Here is a 14,865-nt window from a genome sequence, read left to right on the forward strand (position 1 = left end):
ACCATTTATGAATCGTAGATCCTTTGTCCACCAATCTGCATCCCAAGATCTGTTAAAAACCCAAAATAAAAAATTGGCCCAGGTTCTGGCCAAAATCTTGATGGTACCCCTTGGAAAAGTGATAATTCTTGCTTTTGGCCAGTTTTTAGTGAATATCTTAACTATTTCGCAACCGATTCAAAAACGGAATACCATTTATGAATCGTAGATCTTTTGCCCGCCAATCTGCACCCCAAGATCTGTAAAAAACCCAAAATAAAAAATTGGCCCAGGTTCTGGCCAAAATCTTGATGGTACCCCTTGGAAAAGTGATAATTCTTGCTTTTGGCCAGTTTTTAGTGAATATCTTAACTATTTCGCAACCGATTCAAAAACGGAATACCATTTATGAATCGTAGATCCTTTGTCCACCAATCTGCATCCCAAGATCTGTTAAAAACCCAAAATAAAAAATTGGCCCAGGTTCTGGCCAAAATCTTGATGGTACCCCTTGGAAAAGTGATAATTCTTGCTTTTGGCCAGTTTTTAGTGAATATCTTAACTATTTCGCAACCGATTCAAAAACGGAATACCATTTATGAATCGTAGATCCTTTGCCCGCCAACCTGCATCCCAAGATCTGTAAAAAACCCAAAATAAAAAATTGGCCCAGGTTCTGGCCAAAAATCTTGATGGTACCCCTTGGAAAAGTGATAATTCTTGCTTTTGGCCAGTTTTTAGTGAATATCTTAACTATTTCGCAACCGATTCAAAAACGGAATACCATTTATGAATCGTAGATCCTTTGCCCGCCATTCTGCATCCCAAGATCTGTAAAAAACCTAAAATAAAAAATTGGCCCAGGTTCTGGCCAAAATCTTGATGGTACCCCTTGGAAAAGTGATAATTCTTGCTTTTGGCCAGTTTTTAGTGAATATCTTTACTATTTCGCAACCGATTCAAAAACGGAATACCATTTATAAATCGTAGATCCTTTGCTCGCCATTCTGCAACCTTGGATCTCTAAAGTGATTGTCCGTTTTCAAATAGATTGCAAAGCGGAAAGTACGAATTATAATATTGAGCTCTAATTCTCATCCTAGTTTTATGATAAATCTCGGAAGACTCTAAAATGTATCCTCTATAAGTGCCAGTACAATCTTAGAACAACAATGTATCTTAAATCTATCTACACCTATCTGCAACCACAAACCATAATGACCTGAGCAAGTATTTTAAAGAATAAAGCACTTTGCCAAGTTCGCAATTGTATTCCCGAATCGAAGTACCCAGGCATTATGGCCACTGAAGCGTGGGAGAAACGGGGCTGGAGGGGCAGACGCGGCAGGAGGAGCTAGTTGTGCCACCCAAGGAAGTTAAGCCCCGAAATGCATACATAAAAATCATCCTAGATGGTGTGGCTGTGGATGTCTTGGCCAGAGCGTTGACACACATGCATGCCAAATGAGTTTTGGGGGGCTGGAAGGAGCTGGCTTCGTTCAGGCTTCAAAGAGGATGATGATGAGGAGGAGAAGGGTTTGTCTGAATTTGCCAAAAGATTTGGCCCTAAACCCTCACTCCGTGGCTCGCCCTGAGCAGCTGCAGCTGCACTGGATTTAAGTGAAATGCTTGGGCTCGTGCCTCAGTAACCGAACTGCTACTGCAACTTGCTACTGCAACTGCCAGCGGCAATGCCTCAGCCTCAGCCTCAGCCTCAGACTTGTGCCTTGTGCTCCTGCTACTGCTACTGCCTTGTGCATCTATCCTGCACCTGCAGTTAAATATTCAAATTTATACAAAGCATCTTCAGGTGCTCGTTGAGCAGTTGTGTGTTGCCTGTTTACCAACTACAAACTATGTGTCAACAGCGGCTCAGGCCGAGACAGATGAAGAAAGCATCCTGTGCTCCTTCTGCTTCTCCTTCTGCCGGCATAGCTCCTGCTGCATTATTTATCTTCAACACAAGCTGGGCGGACACAGGGGGCGTGGCACTCACCTGAACGGGTCGAGGCTGTTTTGGGGGGGCTGCTCTCCATTTTCTGCATTTCAATTACAGACTTGCAGGCATCCTCATCCTCATCGTCGTCCTCGTCCTCATCCTTACCTTCCATCATCGTCCTTGTCGTCTTTCCAGTCATCAGTATGCGTTGCTGCACCAAGAGCTGTTTTCTAGCCTAGACCTGACACCCAGCCAAAAAAAAAAAAGAAAACAAAAAAAAATGCTGGGAAGAAGTGCCAAAAGTCAAAGTCCCCCCAGCAGTTTCGATACGGAATATTAAAATGGAACAACAAAGCAAACAAAATGCTGAAAAAAATTCAAAAAGGAAGGATCAGGAAGGATCTGACTTAATGAAATTACAATAGAAACTTTATAAATACAATTTTCCAAAAAAATATTCCAAATAATGAAGATTCTGATCATAAAAGTTTGGGGTTGTCTAGAAAATTGGATGGTACTTTCAAGTACTAAGCGGTTTCATTTGAAAAACAGATTCAAAATTTCAAAAAAAATTTTTGTATTTATGTATTATAATCTTATACCTTACCTTTAAGACCTTGCTCCTGAAAACTTTCCAAAAAAGTTCTGAAACAGAAACCTAAAACCCAAAAACTTTATCCATAAATAAAAACACTTTGATATTTTTTCACATTTAGTTTTCATATTCATTTATTTATTTTTAATTAATTCATTAGTTTTTATTTATTCTTAGACCCTTGATATCCTCAGAAGTTGTGTTGTGTGTGTGGTTTTCTTATTTTTTTTTTTGTTTTGGTTTATTTTTATAGCTTTTCGCATTTTTTTTTTTTGTTTCTTTATATATATATTTTTGTATATATATATATATATATATATATTTAATATAGTTCAACTTAATACGCTTAAAATATTCTCGTTTCGCGCTGAAATCATTATTACATATATGGTATATCATTATCATTATTGCAATAATTATCATAATCGTTATGTCATTTTTTTTTACTGTTTTTCTTTTTCTTGCTGTTGGTAATATAATGCCATATATAATTGTTCATTTACCGTTAGATATATATATGTATATATATGCATATGCCTAGGGGATCTAGGTGATGAATGGGATTTTGGGTTATCGTTTATCGTTTTGCTTTAGCCATTTGAAGAGGGGGCGGGTCGGAGTGGGGCAGGGCAGGGCAGGAGGTGTTATCGGTTTGAAGCAGACACACCCACCTACCGACTAGCACATCCCCCATACCATCCATCCACCACACAGCCCTCCAGCCTCCCCCCAGCCGGCCATACTCCACTAAGCTTACACAGACAAAAAAAAATGTTAGGGTTCTCTCGTTTTCGTTATCGTTAATCGTTATCGATTTTGGTTTTTTGTTTAGTTTTTAGTTTGAATTTGCCCTACAATATTTTGCCTCGGTTTATTTACTATTTTGTGAATTACATAGTTCGATATACTACAGATTCTCGAGGGCAAGGCGACCCACTGCTATTTTTTCTAATAAATATAATTTTTGTTTTGTTTTTCATTATTTTTTTAATATTAAGTGTTTTAACTTTTGCTGCCTTTTGGTTGGTTTATTTTCCATTTACCATTTACCTTTGTTTATTTGTTTATTTATTATATCTCATAAATTCTTGTTGTTGCTAAATTTTGTTGTTTGCTTTGCTGTCGAGTGCTTTTTCTGTATTTTTGTATTTCTAGTATTTCTAGTATTTTGTATCGTGTCTGTTTCTGTAGAGCGGTGTGTGTAAGTGTTGTTCTGTTCCAGTGGCTTAGCTTGTGGTATTTATTCTGTTTGTCTGTCTGTCTGTGGTGTGAAAAACGTTTAAATGTTAATTTATCTCAATTGTTTCCCTGTTTCTTTATTTGCTAATATTTCCACATCCATTCCCAGCATGATTTTCGTCCTTTATCGACTTTACCATTAGCTTTTTGGATGTTTCAAGATGAAGTTGGTGTAGCTCTAACATAAATACACTAAAATACTAGGTTTCATCCAGTTATGTACATATAAATATTTGTTTTGCTGCTTGCTCTTCTTAATTTCTTTTGGTTTTTTATTTTTATTTTTGTAGGTTTTTAATTCATTTCAAGCCATTTCATAGTATGCTCTAGTTCATAATATTAATTTTTAGTGTGCCATTTATTTATCTTTTATTTTATTTCATATATTTTTTTTTTTTGCTTTTGAAGCAGTTTCATTTTGTTTTTTTTTTTTGTTGTTGCTTTTTGTTTTGTATTCATTTTTGCCAAATCTAATAGGTAACTGACTCCTGCTCTTTTTTCGAATTGTTTTGGTTTGCCAATCAACGAAACGGAAACGGAAACGAATCAAAAACCAGATGGGAGAAAATTCGAGCGGAAAGTACAGTGGTACCCCGCACACATCGTACATCGTACATCTACATAGCACTAATCGTACACATATACACTCATATATCCATATATATTTATGTATATTATCCAATAGTTTGTCTCGTTTTATTTTACATCTAGTTAGGCGCGACAACGATGAAGAAAAAAAAAGCACAAAAAAATGTCTGTATTATTATTAAATTTTTGTTTTTTTTTTTACTTTAATATAATATCTATGTAGATTACGATGCAGGGTGCCATATACGATATAACACTAGTTTACCTTGATTAGCCTTAGTATATACACAGATATTCCGCACTCGCCTGCCTCTCTTTCATATTTTTTGATATAACGCTTCATCTCACACGGACACCCTCTCGCAAGCGGACACTGACAACTGACACTCATACGGACACTCACTTGCTCTAAGCTGCGTTCTACTTGGCTGGCTCGTATTTTGTTTAGTATTTTTTTTTCCTTATAATTCAGTATTCTTTCGAGTATCTCCGATCGATCGCTTTTTTGGCCTCGTTTGTTAGTGGTCTGGTTTTTTGGGTTGGTAATTTTTATAAAATTTCGTTTTCTTGCTTTTTTGTTCGCAACTAATTCAGCAATCTTTTTGTTTTCCTTCCATCTACGGATTCTTTTTTTTTTTGTAATATTTTTTTTTAGTTTTTAGCAATTATTGGCTTAAGTTCTAGGAGGCAAGGAAACACGATACACCCCACTTAGACTTCCCAACTATAGGACCTACAATTATAGTTGTGTGGCAATAAATTCGATAAGCACCAATTCATGGAAAACAATTGAAATTCGAGCTGTAGCAAAGGTTTCGTCTTTAGGACTCATTTTTTGTTTTGTCAAGCGAAGCGAATTGATAATTTTCAAAATAATTCGACTTTAATTGGCATCTCTAATTAGTGCGGAAACGGTCATCCCAATATATCCCAATCTCAATCTGGTCTGCTGGCGATAATGGCGATTTCAATTGGACGGAAACAATTTTGTTAGTTCGAGTTTCAAGGTTCCCAGCTGAAATCATATATATCTCTATATATTCAGTTTCCGCTCCATTTTCGGTTTCTTCTTGTTTTTTTTTTTTTTGTAATACTGGTTTTTATTTATTCTTTATTTTGCTGTTAAGCTTTATTTGAGAGTGAGTTTATTGGGCCGCATTGAGCTGGGTGGTTTCTCGAAGAAGCAGACTTACAAATAATAACAAAACATTTCACAATTCTCATACAATAATAGCATTAATACGTATCATTAAAATTAATTCGATTTAATACGACTCCACTTCGATTTTAAATATTTTTTGTGTGGTTTCTCCTCCCGTTACCCTTGCCTCGGCCACGAACAATAGTTATGAATAAATTAATTAATTAAGTAGGACAAAAAAACTTAAACTTATCTATCAGGACATTACAGCTATAGGTTTCTCTCTATAAATATGTGTGTGTGTTTCTCAATTAATTGTATGTATATATTTATATATATTTATTTATATCCATTCATATAATTTAATAAAAAAAAAACATTTTTTTGCCTAGCAGCTAGATTTTTGTTCCATTTTTTTTAAATTTAATAATTAGGTTAATCGTTTTTTTTTGTTTCCTCTTCTCTTAAGATTTCTTAATTTTTTTTTGCAGAATGAATTTTTGAAGCTGACACTGTGCAAAGCAAATGAGAGAAAGCTTTCGCTAAGCAAAAATCTCCCACAACCCCAGAACTGGTTGTTTAGTGTAGGCTGTATGTGTGTGTTTTTGGTCTCCCAGCCGTCCATCCCGCCCCGCCCCATCTCTGCCTCGTATATGTACAATCTGTGGTTGGGTGGATCCGTCAGGATCGGCTTTATGTCCGTCGGTCAGTCCCCGTGGGTGGTATGTGGTATGTGGTGTGGGTTTTGTGTTTTTTTGTTTAAAACTATGCCAGTCTCAAAAAGCTCGAGTACCACGAAAAAAAGATACACCTTCGTTCCAGATCGTCCCCCCTCCCCCTGTTCTAATATGTAGTCCCCCCCCTAAATAGCCCCGCTCCCCCCTTATTGTGGTGAGTATGCATGTACATATGTCGGTAAGTATGGTACGCATTATGCTTCATATGACTACTACACTATGCTATCCTTTATATATATATCTGTATATCTATAACTCTTGTATCCGTGCTTCTATCTGTATCTGTATCGGTATCTGTATCTTTAGCTGACGACACACACACACACACACATATACACGCACATGCAGCTACATGGGATTATGTTGGCATGTCGCTTCCTCTTCCTCATCTTTCCATTATCCTTCTATTTTCTCTAGTGGCTAACAATAAAAAAAAAATATTATGTATACGTGTATATATATAATGTTCCTTGACATCAAAAAACTGGTTCGATAACATAGATTTATGCACTATTTTATATATATATATACGAGTATATATATATATATATCTATATGTATGTATAAATATAAATAATTATGTCTCCTGTTCTTCGGTTTAACTGTTTCTCCTCCGCGCTTTCTAGTTGAGGGTGGATGCCTCCTGGCCTCCTGGTCGGATCGCCGCGAGCTAACAGTCGGACGAGGACGAGGTCTGCGAGTCTGTGGATCTTCGGCGTCGTCGGGAGTTGGGCACCCCCGCCGCACCGCCGGTGGCGCCCTTCTTCTTCACGAACTTGATGTTGTAGGGATCCTCCGCCAGTTCCGGGTACAGGGCGACGTCGTGGATGTACTCACCCTCGTAGTTGTTGGCGTAGCTCTGTTTCAGGATCTCCTCGCTCTCCTGCTGGCTCCACTCCAGGGCGGTGGTGAGGCCGCTGCGCAGCGCCTCCTTCTCGCGGTGCCACGCCTTCCGCACTGCCGTCAGCTTGGCGTGGTGCATCAGGCGTTGCTGCTCCTTGGCGACGGTGGTGCCGTAGCGCAGGTTGATGATGGCATGCGCTCCGTGGATCTTCACGTCCAGGTAGTTGCCGCCCGACGAAGCGCCCGAGGAGGAGGAGGAGGAGGAGGCCGAGCTGCTGGAGCCAGACTGGCCGCCAGCACCGCCCACCGGACTCTCGCGGGTGATCTCGTGGAAGGTGGTGTTCACCTGACCCTGGAGCCGCTTCAGCTGCTGCCGGTCCTCGGGGGCGCGCCAGGCGTCCTCCTTCACGAAGAAGAACGAGTCCTGCTGGGCGTTGTGCACAACGAACGTGAAGGGCAGCAGCTTGGACCGGTTGAAGACGCTCGTGTAGACGTCCCGGTAGATGGCATTGGCCGCCGGCACACTGGACACAATGGCCTGGCCGTCGGCCGTGCGGGACACCACAATGCCCTTGCCAAACGGCGGCTCCGTGTCCGAGCCGATCGATCGCGGCGATGGGTCCATTACGTCGCACTTGAGCGCCGACCTTGGCGGCGCCGACAGCTGTTCGAAGTCGGACATCCGGCGGATGTTGAGGTGCGCCAGGAAGCCGCTCTCCACCGCCATCGTGGGTATGTTGTCGAAGGGCCGACGCAGGTTGAGGGCCACCGGGTTGGCGGGCGGACGGCCCCACAGCGCTGGCGGTTGCCACAGGTTGCGTGCCAGCTGGGGCACCAGGTTGCCCACGTTGTAGCCCAGCGTCTTCATCCAGGCGGCAAAGTCCTCGGGGTAATGGCGCTCGTGGCCCACGTTGATGGGATCGTTGCCGTTGAACCGGTAGAGGTGCAGACGGGTCGGGGTGATGATCCGCTCGGCGACGCGCTGCCAGTCGGGCGACATCCACTGGCCGATCAGGGGATCGTAGACCCGGCCGTCGCCCATGTGCACCAGGGTGGTGACCTGGTCGAGGATGCCGCCGCAGAAGTCAATGGGCAGATACAAGTACGGGTTGGAGTCGTAGACGATGTGGCCGAAGGGGGAGCGCATGATCTCGCGGATGCCCTCGCCGTACTGGTTGAAGAGCATCAGGGGCGTGCCGCTCTGGTCGGTGGCCACGTAGTACTTGTGGCGGTACACCTGCGCGTAGATGAGGTGGCCCACGTCGTCGTAGGTCAGGGACATGAGCTTGCCGTCGCGCGGCGAGTAGATCTGGCTGACCTCGTAGGGCCGCTGCTGGTTCGTGTAGAAGAACTGGGTCACGTTGCCGAAGTTGTCCTTGCGGGTGGTCAGGCGCTTCAGGTGGTCGTAGTAGTAGCGCACGTCGAAGCGACCCCGCTTCGAGGCCCGCACCAGCAGACCCTGGGTGTTGTAGTGGAAGCGCTCCTCGCGGGCGTTCTGGGCCACCAGGCCGCGGGCATCGTACTTGTACTGCCCCTCGCCGAACTTCACGATCCGGTCCTGGGCGTTGTACTCCATGGGGATGGTGTTGCCGCGGTAGGTGAGGGAGAGCAGGTTGCCGTTGTCGTCGTAGCGGAAGCCCCACGGCTCCTGGGCCTCCACGCCCACCAGCTGCCCGTCGCAGTCCCACGTGTAGTTCTTCACGTTCGTGTAGCTGTTCACCGCCATGTTCCGCGTGTAGGTCCGCGTCTGCGAGATCCGGCCGTGCACTCCGTAGGAGAACTCCATGCGGAACACCTCCAGCCGGTGGATGGCCAGCGCCATGCGCTGCGTCTGGAAGCGGCCGTCCACGGTGCGCGTGAAGCTGGCGGTGCCGTCGTGCAGCTGCGTCTGGTTCTGGGCCGGCTGCGAGAACCGGAACTGGCCGATCAGGCTGGGGCGTCCGGTGCGAGGATCGTAGGCGAAGGCCTGCGAGGGCAGGCTCTGGCCGCCGATCCTGCCCTGCAGGGCCACCACCCGCAGCTGGGAGTCGTACTCGTAGCTGAACTTGGCGTTGCTCAGGCCCGTCTTGGCCACGTAGTCGATCCGCTCCTCGGACAGCAGCCCGGCGGAGTACTCAAAGTCCCAGCGGTACTCCAGCTCCCGCTCCGTATGCGACACCGTGCTCGGCATGCCGGTGGCCTCATTGTACTGGAACTCACTCCGGCCGTCGCCGTGGACGACCTCCGTCAGCTGGCCGGCGGCGTTGTAGCGGTATACGATCCGAGCTCCGCCTCCGGGAAGGATGGTCTGCAGCAGGGCACCGGCGTGGCTGTAGTGCTGGAGGTAGGCCCGCGTGCTGCCCGGCGGGGTGTAGGTGCACCGGATGAAGCCGATCGAGGTCTGCATGCTGAAGCTGTGCCGCGTGCCGGAGGGCAGGACCACGTGCCGCAGACCTCCCGCGTCGTCGTACTGCAGGACGAACTTGCGCTGGCTGGCCAGCCCGATCTCGGAGACCAGGTTCCAGTCGTTGTAGACAAAGGACACGATGCCGTCCTGCTGCGAGGTGATCTCCGAGAGGAGGCCGTGCCGGTCGTAGCTGTACTTGAGCTCGGCGGGACCCCAGGCCCAGCCCTCGACGCGGTTGAAGCGGTCGTAGGTGATGTTCACCGGATAGCCGTTGGTGGGGTAGTAGCTCTTGGGCAGGCCGGACTGGTCGTAGGCCACGATCAGGATGGGGGTGCGCCGGGCGTCGTAGAAGGTCTCCCGATTGGTGAACTGGTCGAACTCCACGCCGATCACCCGCGACTGGTTCACCCAGATCTCCCGGTTGAGGGTCTGCTGAGGGTTTCGCACATCGCCCACCAGGCTGTACACGGAGTACATGGAGTTGGTCAGGCCCTCGCCCATGGTGACGCTCTGGTGCGACCACATGGCCAGCATCTCGGCCTCGACGGGCAGGGCCGCCTCCAGCAGCGGGTGTCGGGCGACGGCGGAGGACTCCACCACCACGCCGTTGTCGCCGTGGATGACCAGGGTGTTGTTGGCCTTCAGCTCGGCATCGGCGTGGGCCTGGCCGCGCTTGAGGAACGTGGACCGGACTCCGCCCAGGACGAGCAGTTCGTTGGCCTCGCCGGAGATGCGCTCGCGGGAGAACAAGGACTCCACGGAGGCGTGGACGTAGACGGTCAGGCCCTGACTGTCCGCCAGCTGTGAGGTAATCCTAACGATCTCGCCACTCGGCAGGATCATGCCGGTCACCCGGCCGAACTCGTCGTACTGGTAGATGTACGTCTCGCCGCCGGAGGAGCGCGAGTTGAGCAGCCCGGTGTTGCTGTCGTAGTCCAGCTCGATCTCCTGTCGACCCTTCTCGCTCAGCTTGGTCATGATGCCGATGCCGTTGATCTGGATCTCGGACTTGTGGTCCTGCGTGTTCTCGATGGAGCTCACCACGTTGCTGTAGTCGCGCAGGAACTGGATCTTGTTGCCGGAGGCATCGGTCACCGTCGACAGTCGCCCGAAGCTGGTGTTCTTGGAGTACAGGAAGCTGTAGCGGGTCTTGCCGGAGGTCAGGTCCTTGGTGGCCACATGCTGGCCGTAACGGTTGAAGACGTAGATCTCGCTGGACGGCGGGAAGGGAATGTGGAACTCGCCGTTCTCGTCGTGCGATGGCAGATAGTGTTCCAAGGCCAGGACATGCAGGGATCCTGAAATGAGAAGAAAAGCGGAGGGGTTTAGCCCAAAAGAGAAGTCGATAAAGTCGAAGGACATTCGCCTTCGCAGGAGTGTGCACACCTGGAGCTTATCAAGTGATTTCGCTCTTTATGGCCACACTTTTTTGTTGGCTTTTGATTACACTCTGCTCCGCTGGGCCATAAAAAAAAGTTGCACTCCCCCTTCGGTATCCCGACACCCCACTGCCCAGATAATTGACTCATTTAGTCCCTGCTCCTTGTTCCTTGTTGCCTGCTTCTTGGACTCAATTCCTTTTAACTGGTCATCAAATTTATTCGCACTTCCTTTATGGCCCCAGTCGGTCTTAATCTGAATCTGCATCTCCATCTGCATCTGAATTCGAGTCCCTACCTCCTGCCTCCTCCACTGTCCAACTGTCCATTTTCGGGGTTTGTTGATCATTTGCTTAAGCTAAACGCCAAGTTCCTGCAGCTGTTTGTTTTTACTGTTCTTCCCTCCCCAATAGAGTCCTGACAGAGTCCTTTCCCCTCTTTGGGAAGGACTTTCCAGCAGTTTCCAGCTTTTGAATGAATCACTGCAAATGCACAAATACAAAATGGTGTGGGCATGTTTTCCGGGCGACTGTCTTAAGTATTTTTGTGCAATTTGCTTCAGCACCTCCCAGTACGCGTCCATAGCCATAGCCAGCTCTAGAACCAGAACCAGAACCAGAGAAGCGTTTCATTTTAGTTAGTGTTGAAAATCGCTTTGGATTTGCATAAATTTGCTTGCCTTCCGTCTCACTTGCCGGTTCTTCATCCCCTGGATGGCTTTGCATTGCAAACAAGCAAGGGGGGCTATATGGACTATGGACTGGGTAGTGGAGACTCTCCATTGGGTGTGGACTGGGAAAGATGACAACGTTTTGTCTAAGAAACCAACTGGGGCAGGAATGGATCTCAAGAGCACATTAACTTTACATCATTGCTGGCGAAACTTGCCCGCAAAACCACAACCAAAAATGGTATACTTTTTATGATAAATAGGGTCCAGGTCTTGGGAGTTTATTATTTTTCTTGTTTCTAGCAAAGCTTGGATAGCTGGGTAAGGTGGAAGGTGGGGGATACCCAGGTGGGTAGGATACCCTATGTCCGTTAAAAGAATTTTTAAGAGAATATGTCCAAAAATAACATCTGAAAGCAATACAACAAGAATTCCACTAGTTTGTAGTAGAACCCCTGTAATTAGGGGTTGATGGTGAAGGTAGGGGAATCTATTCCCCATGGAAGTATTCCCCATGTCCGCTTGTCCGTTACAAGGCTCTTTTTTATTGCAAAGCTCTTTATTTTTTAAGAGAATATATTATCTGAAAACACTCCCAGACATCCAACTCCGTTAGTAGTGTACAAAGTAGAAGATAGGGGCTCTTTAAGATACAACCATATATAGTGGAAAGTATGCCCCATGTCTGTTTGTCTGTTTCTCTCCCATAAAAGGCTCTTTATTTAGGAGTTTTCTTAAGTTTTAAGAGACTATAACTCTGCCAAGTTTCATCCTTCTCTCCCAGTAGGGTTTTGAAGTAAAATATGAAGAATCTTCAAGATATGATAGAATGAAGTATGTCCCATGCCCCATTCCCACCTGTCCTTAGGTAGACAGTTTAGAATGAAACCTCTTAGAATAATTGAAGAAAATAAAACGGAGGGGATCTCTAAGATAGAAGAAAGTATGTCTTGCATCCTTGTGTCCTTATTATTAGACCCTTTCTCAAGAATCTCCTTAATTTTCAACCGAATATAACCATGTCATGTTTATAATTATCATCTAAAAACACTAGAAAAGACCCCACTCGGCCACCCTACCACTGCCCTGAAACCCAACCCCATAAACATCAATTTCGCACAATTATTGTATGCAACAATTCACCGCTGATTGCGAATTATGTGCCATTGGTCTCTCCGACTCACATATCACAATAAAAATATTAAATACATTGTGGGTTATTCTTATTGCTTTTCCTGCTCTGGCTCCAGCTCCAGTTCCAGCTCTGGCTCTGACCCTGGATGGTGGCTGGTGGCTTTGCCTTTTCTGGTATTTGGTATTGCTGTTTTGGCTGTTTGGCTTGCGGTGAGGGCAGTGTTGATTTGATTGCGTTACAGTTCATTTACCCTAGGACCTAGGACCTGGGACATGGGACACAGGACACATAGAGCTCAGGCTGCCGTATGGATGCCGCGCCATTCCATCCTGGAGACACATGACCGAGCGAACGCCCACATTTCTCTGCAGTTGGAGCGTAAGCCATTATGGTCTCATTTTAGAGGAGCATTTTGGTTTCGGGTTTTCGCTGAAACACTGAAAGAAACTTATCTTTTTTGTGGGTATTACTCTCCAGAATTTAAATCTCTGATTTCTGTCAGTGTAGCCAGTTGTAAGCCGGGCCATTGGCATTGGATTCGAATTGGCAGAGCGCCAGGCCAGCGATTGAGCGAATTTCAATGCAATAAATGTGTGACGCTCAGCCGGAGGTTGGTGGCCACCCACCACCTCCTCGACCTCTGCCCCCGTGCCCCTGCTCTGGAGGGCATATGCGTGTATGTATGTGGGTGAGTTGTAATGTAATGTAATGGTAATGACCCCATAAACTGAACAACTTGTTTGTGCCCAGTGCAAAGGGTTGTTGCCATTGTGTCGCCGAATGTTTGCTCCTCCATCAGTAGGACCCACCCTAGACCCCCTAGACCGCGACGGAGGAGGTGTCCTGCCAATGTCCCGAGTCCCGAGTTTTAAACAGTCGTCATGGCTAGCTGGCATATGTCCAAATCGCTGGCCAAATTGATATCGATGGGCGGAAAAATGTTGAGGATTGAAAAGTGGGAGGCTGGCCATGGCGAGGGGATTATATTTTTTTGGATTTAAGCTTTAAGGATAAAAATAAGGATCAAAATAAGGATTTTTTCTTCAAGAAAGTATCTAGGTTTTAAAAATATATACTTTGAAAGTAGTTTTGTGAAGAGAGTCTGTTTTAAAACCCTTCTATGAAAGTTCTATAGATGGTCTAAGGATATACGATATAGGATAAGGATATAGTTCCTAATCTATAAACACTATAGTTCCTCTCCCGGTATAGTAAGTTCTCATAATAGAACCTCATAATAAGAACCTCAGACTTCTTAAAAAGGACATTGCATTGTACTGCTACCCCCTAAAAAGGTTCCTTATATTTATATCCTTCTTGTATCCTGCATCCTGGCACTACAATTAATGCAATAATTTTTCACAAACACTCACCACTCGCCAAAGGACGACTGCGGCAGGCCACTTAAGGTGCGAGAGCTGCTAATGAAGCTTATTTACGTTTTGGAGGGCAACCCCTTAGGGGTATGGTGGGAAAAAAGGATCTAAAATTCGTACATTTGTATGTGTCTTGTCTGCTCACACACACACTCCCTCTCTCTCTCTCGGTTGATTAATGTTTTTGCAAAGGGGGGGGAGTCCTTTTTTGTGGAAGGACGAGCAAAGTTTTGCCAATTGGAAGCCGCGTAGGTAATAAGATTGATTTTTACTTTTTCGCTTTTCACACCAATACTAACACACATACATACAGAGAGCCATCACTCACACGTGTGCACCACCACCACCACTACCAACACAGACTAAAACTTGATTAATTATAGCCATTGATTTGCTTTCCACGGCTTCATCTCTGGGCCGGGCCTTTTCATTAATTTCCACAGCAACTTTGCCGGGCGACGATGATGATGATGATGATGATCCACCCTTTTGTCCACCCACTGTATTTTTTGGGAGGGGAGGGGGAGGGATGGGGACTCTAGACTCTAGCCCTCCTCGTGGCCTACCTTTTTTGTACCCTTGTGGAAATTTATTAATTACGTTTCTGGTCTTATCAAATTACGCTCCACTAATGCACTCAAATTTATACCTTCCGTGCCTTCTGAGCTTTTCGTTTTTCGCTTTTATAACGGCTTTTCTTCCTCTTCCTTACAATTTATTGGCGGCCATTTTGTTTTGTGTGTTTCCTACAGTTACCTGGGGAATACATCTATATATATATCCAAAAAAATATATATATATACAAGTACCAGGAGGAGAGTACTTCCTAATTTGTCCTCGTTCGAATTGTAACGGAAA

At 45.7% G+C, this 14,865-nt stretch overlaps 1 protein-coding gene across 5 annotated transcripts in view; it reads right to left on the minus strand.

Annotated features, from left to right (window-relative positions):
- Window positions 1-2,726: 2,726 nt before the first annotated feature.
- Window positions 2,727-14,865, minus strand: part of Ten-a (tenascin accessory) — a 163,677-nt gene continuing 151,538 nt past the window's right edge. For all 5 annotated transcript variants that reach the window (XM_043210106.2, XM_043210105.2, XM_070283055.1 and 2 more), the window contains one exon: window positions 2,727-10,745. In XM_043210106.2, the coding sequence (XP_043066041.2) occupies window positions 6,889-10,745 (3,857 nt within the window). In that variant the 3' untranslated portion in view covers window positions 2,727-6,888. The remainder of the gene's footprint in view (window positions 10,746-14,865) is intronic.

The sequence above is a fragment of the Drosophila bipectinata genome, chromosome XL, assembly GCF_030179905.1.
Source record: "Drosophila bipectinata strain 14024-0381.07 chromosome XL, DbipHiC1v2, whole genome shotgun sequence".
In the NCBI taxonomy this organism is placed as follows: domain Eukaryota; kingdom Metazoa; phylum Arthropoda; class Insecta; order Diptera; family Drosophilidae; genus Drosophila; species Drosophila bipectinata.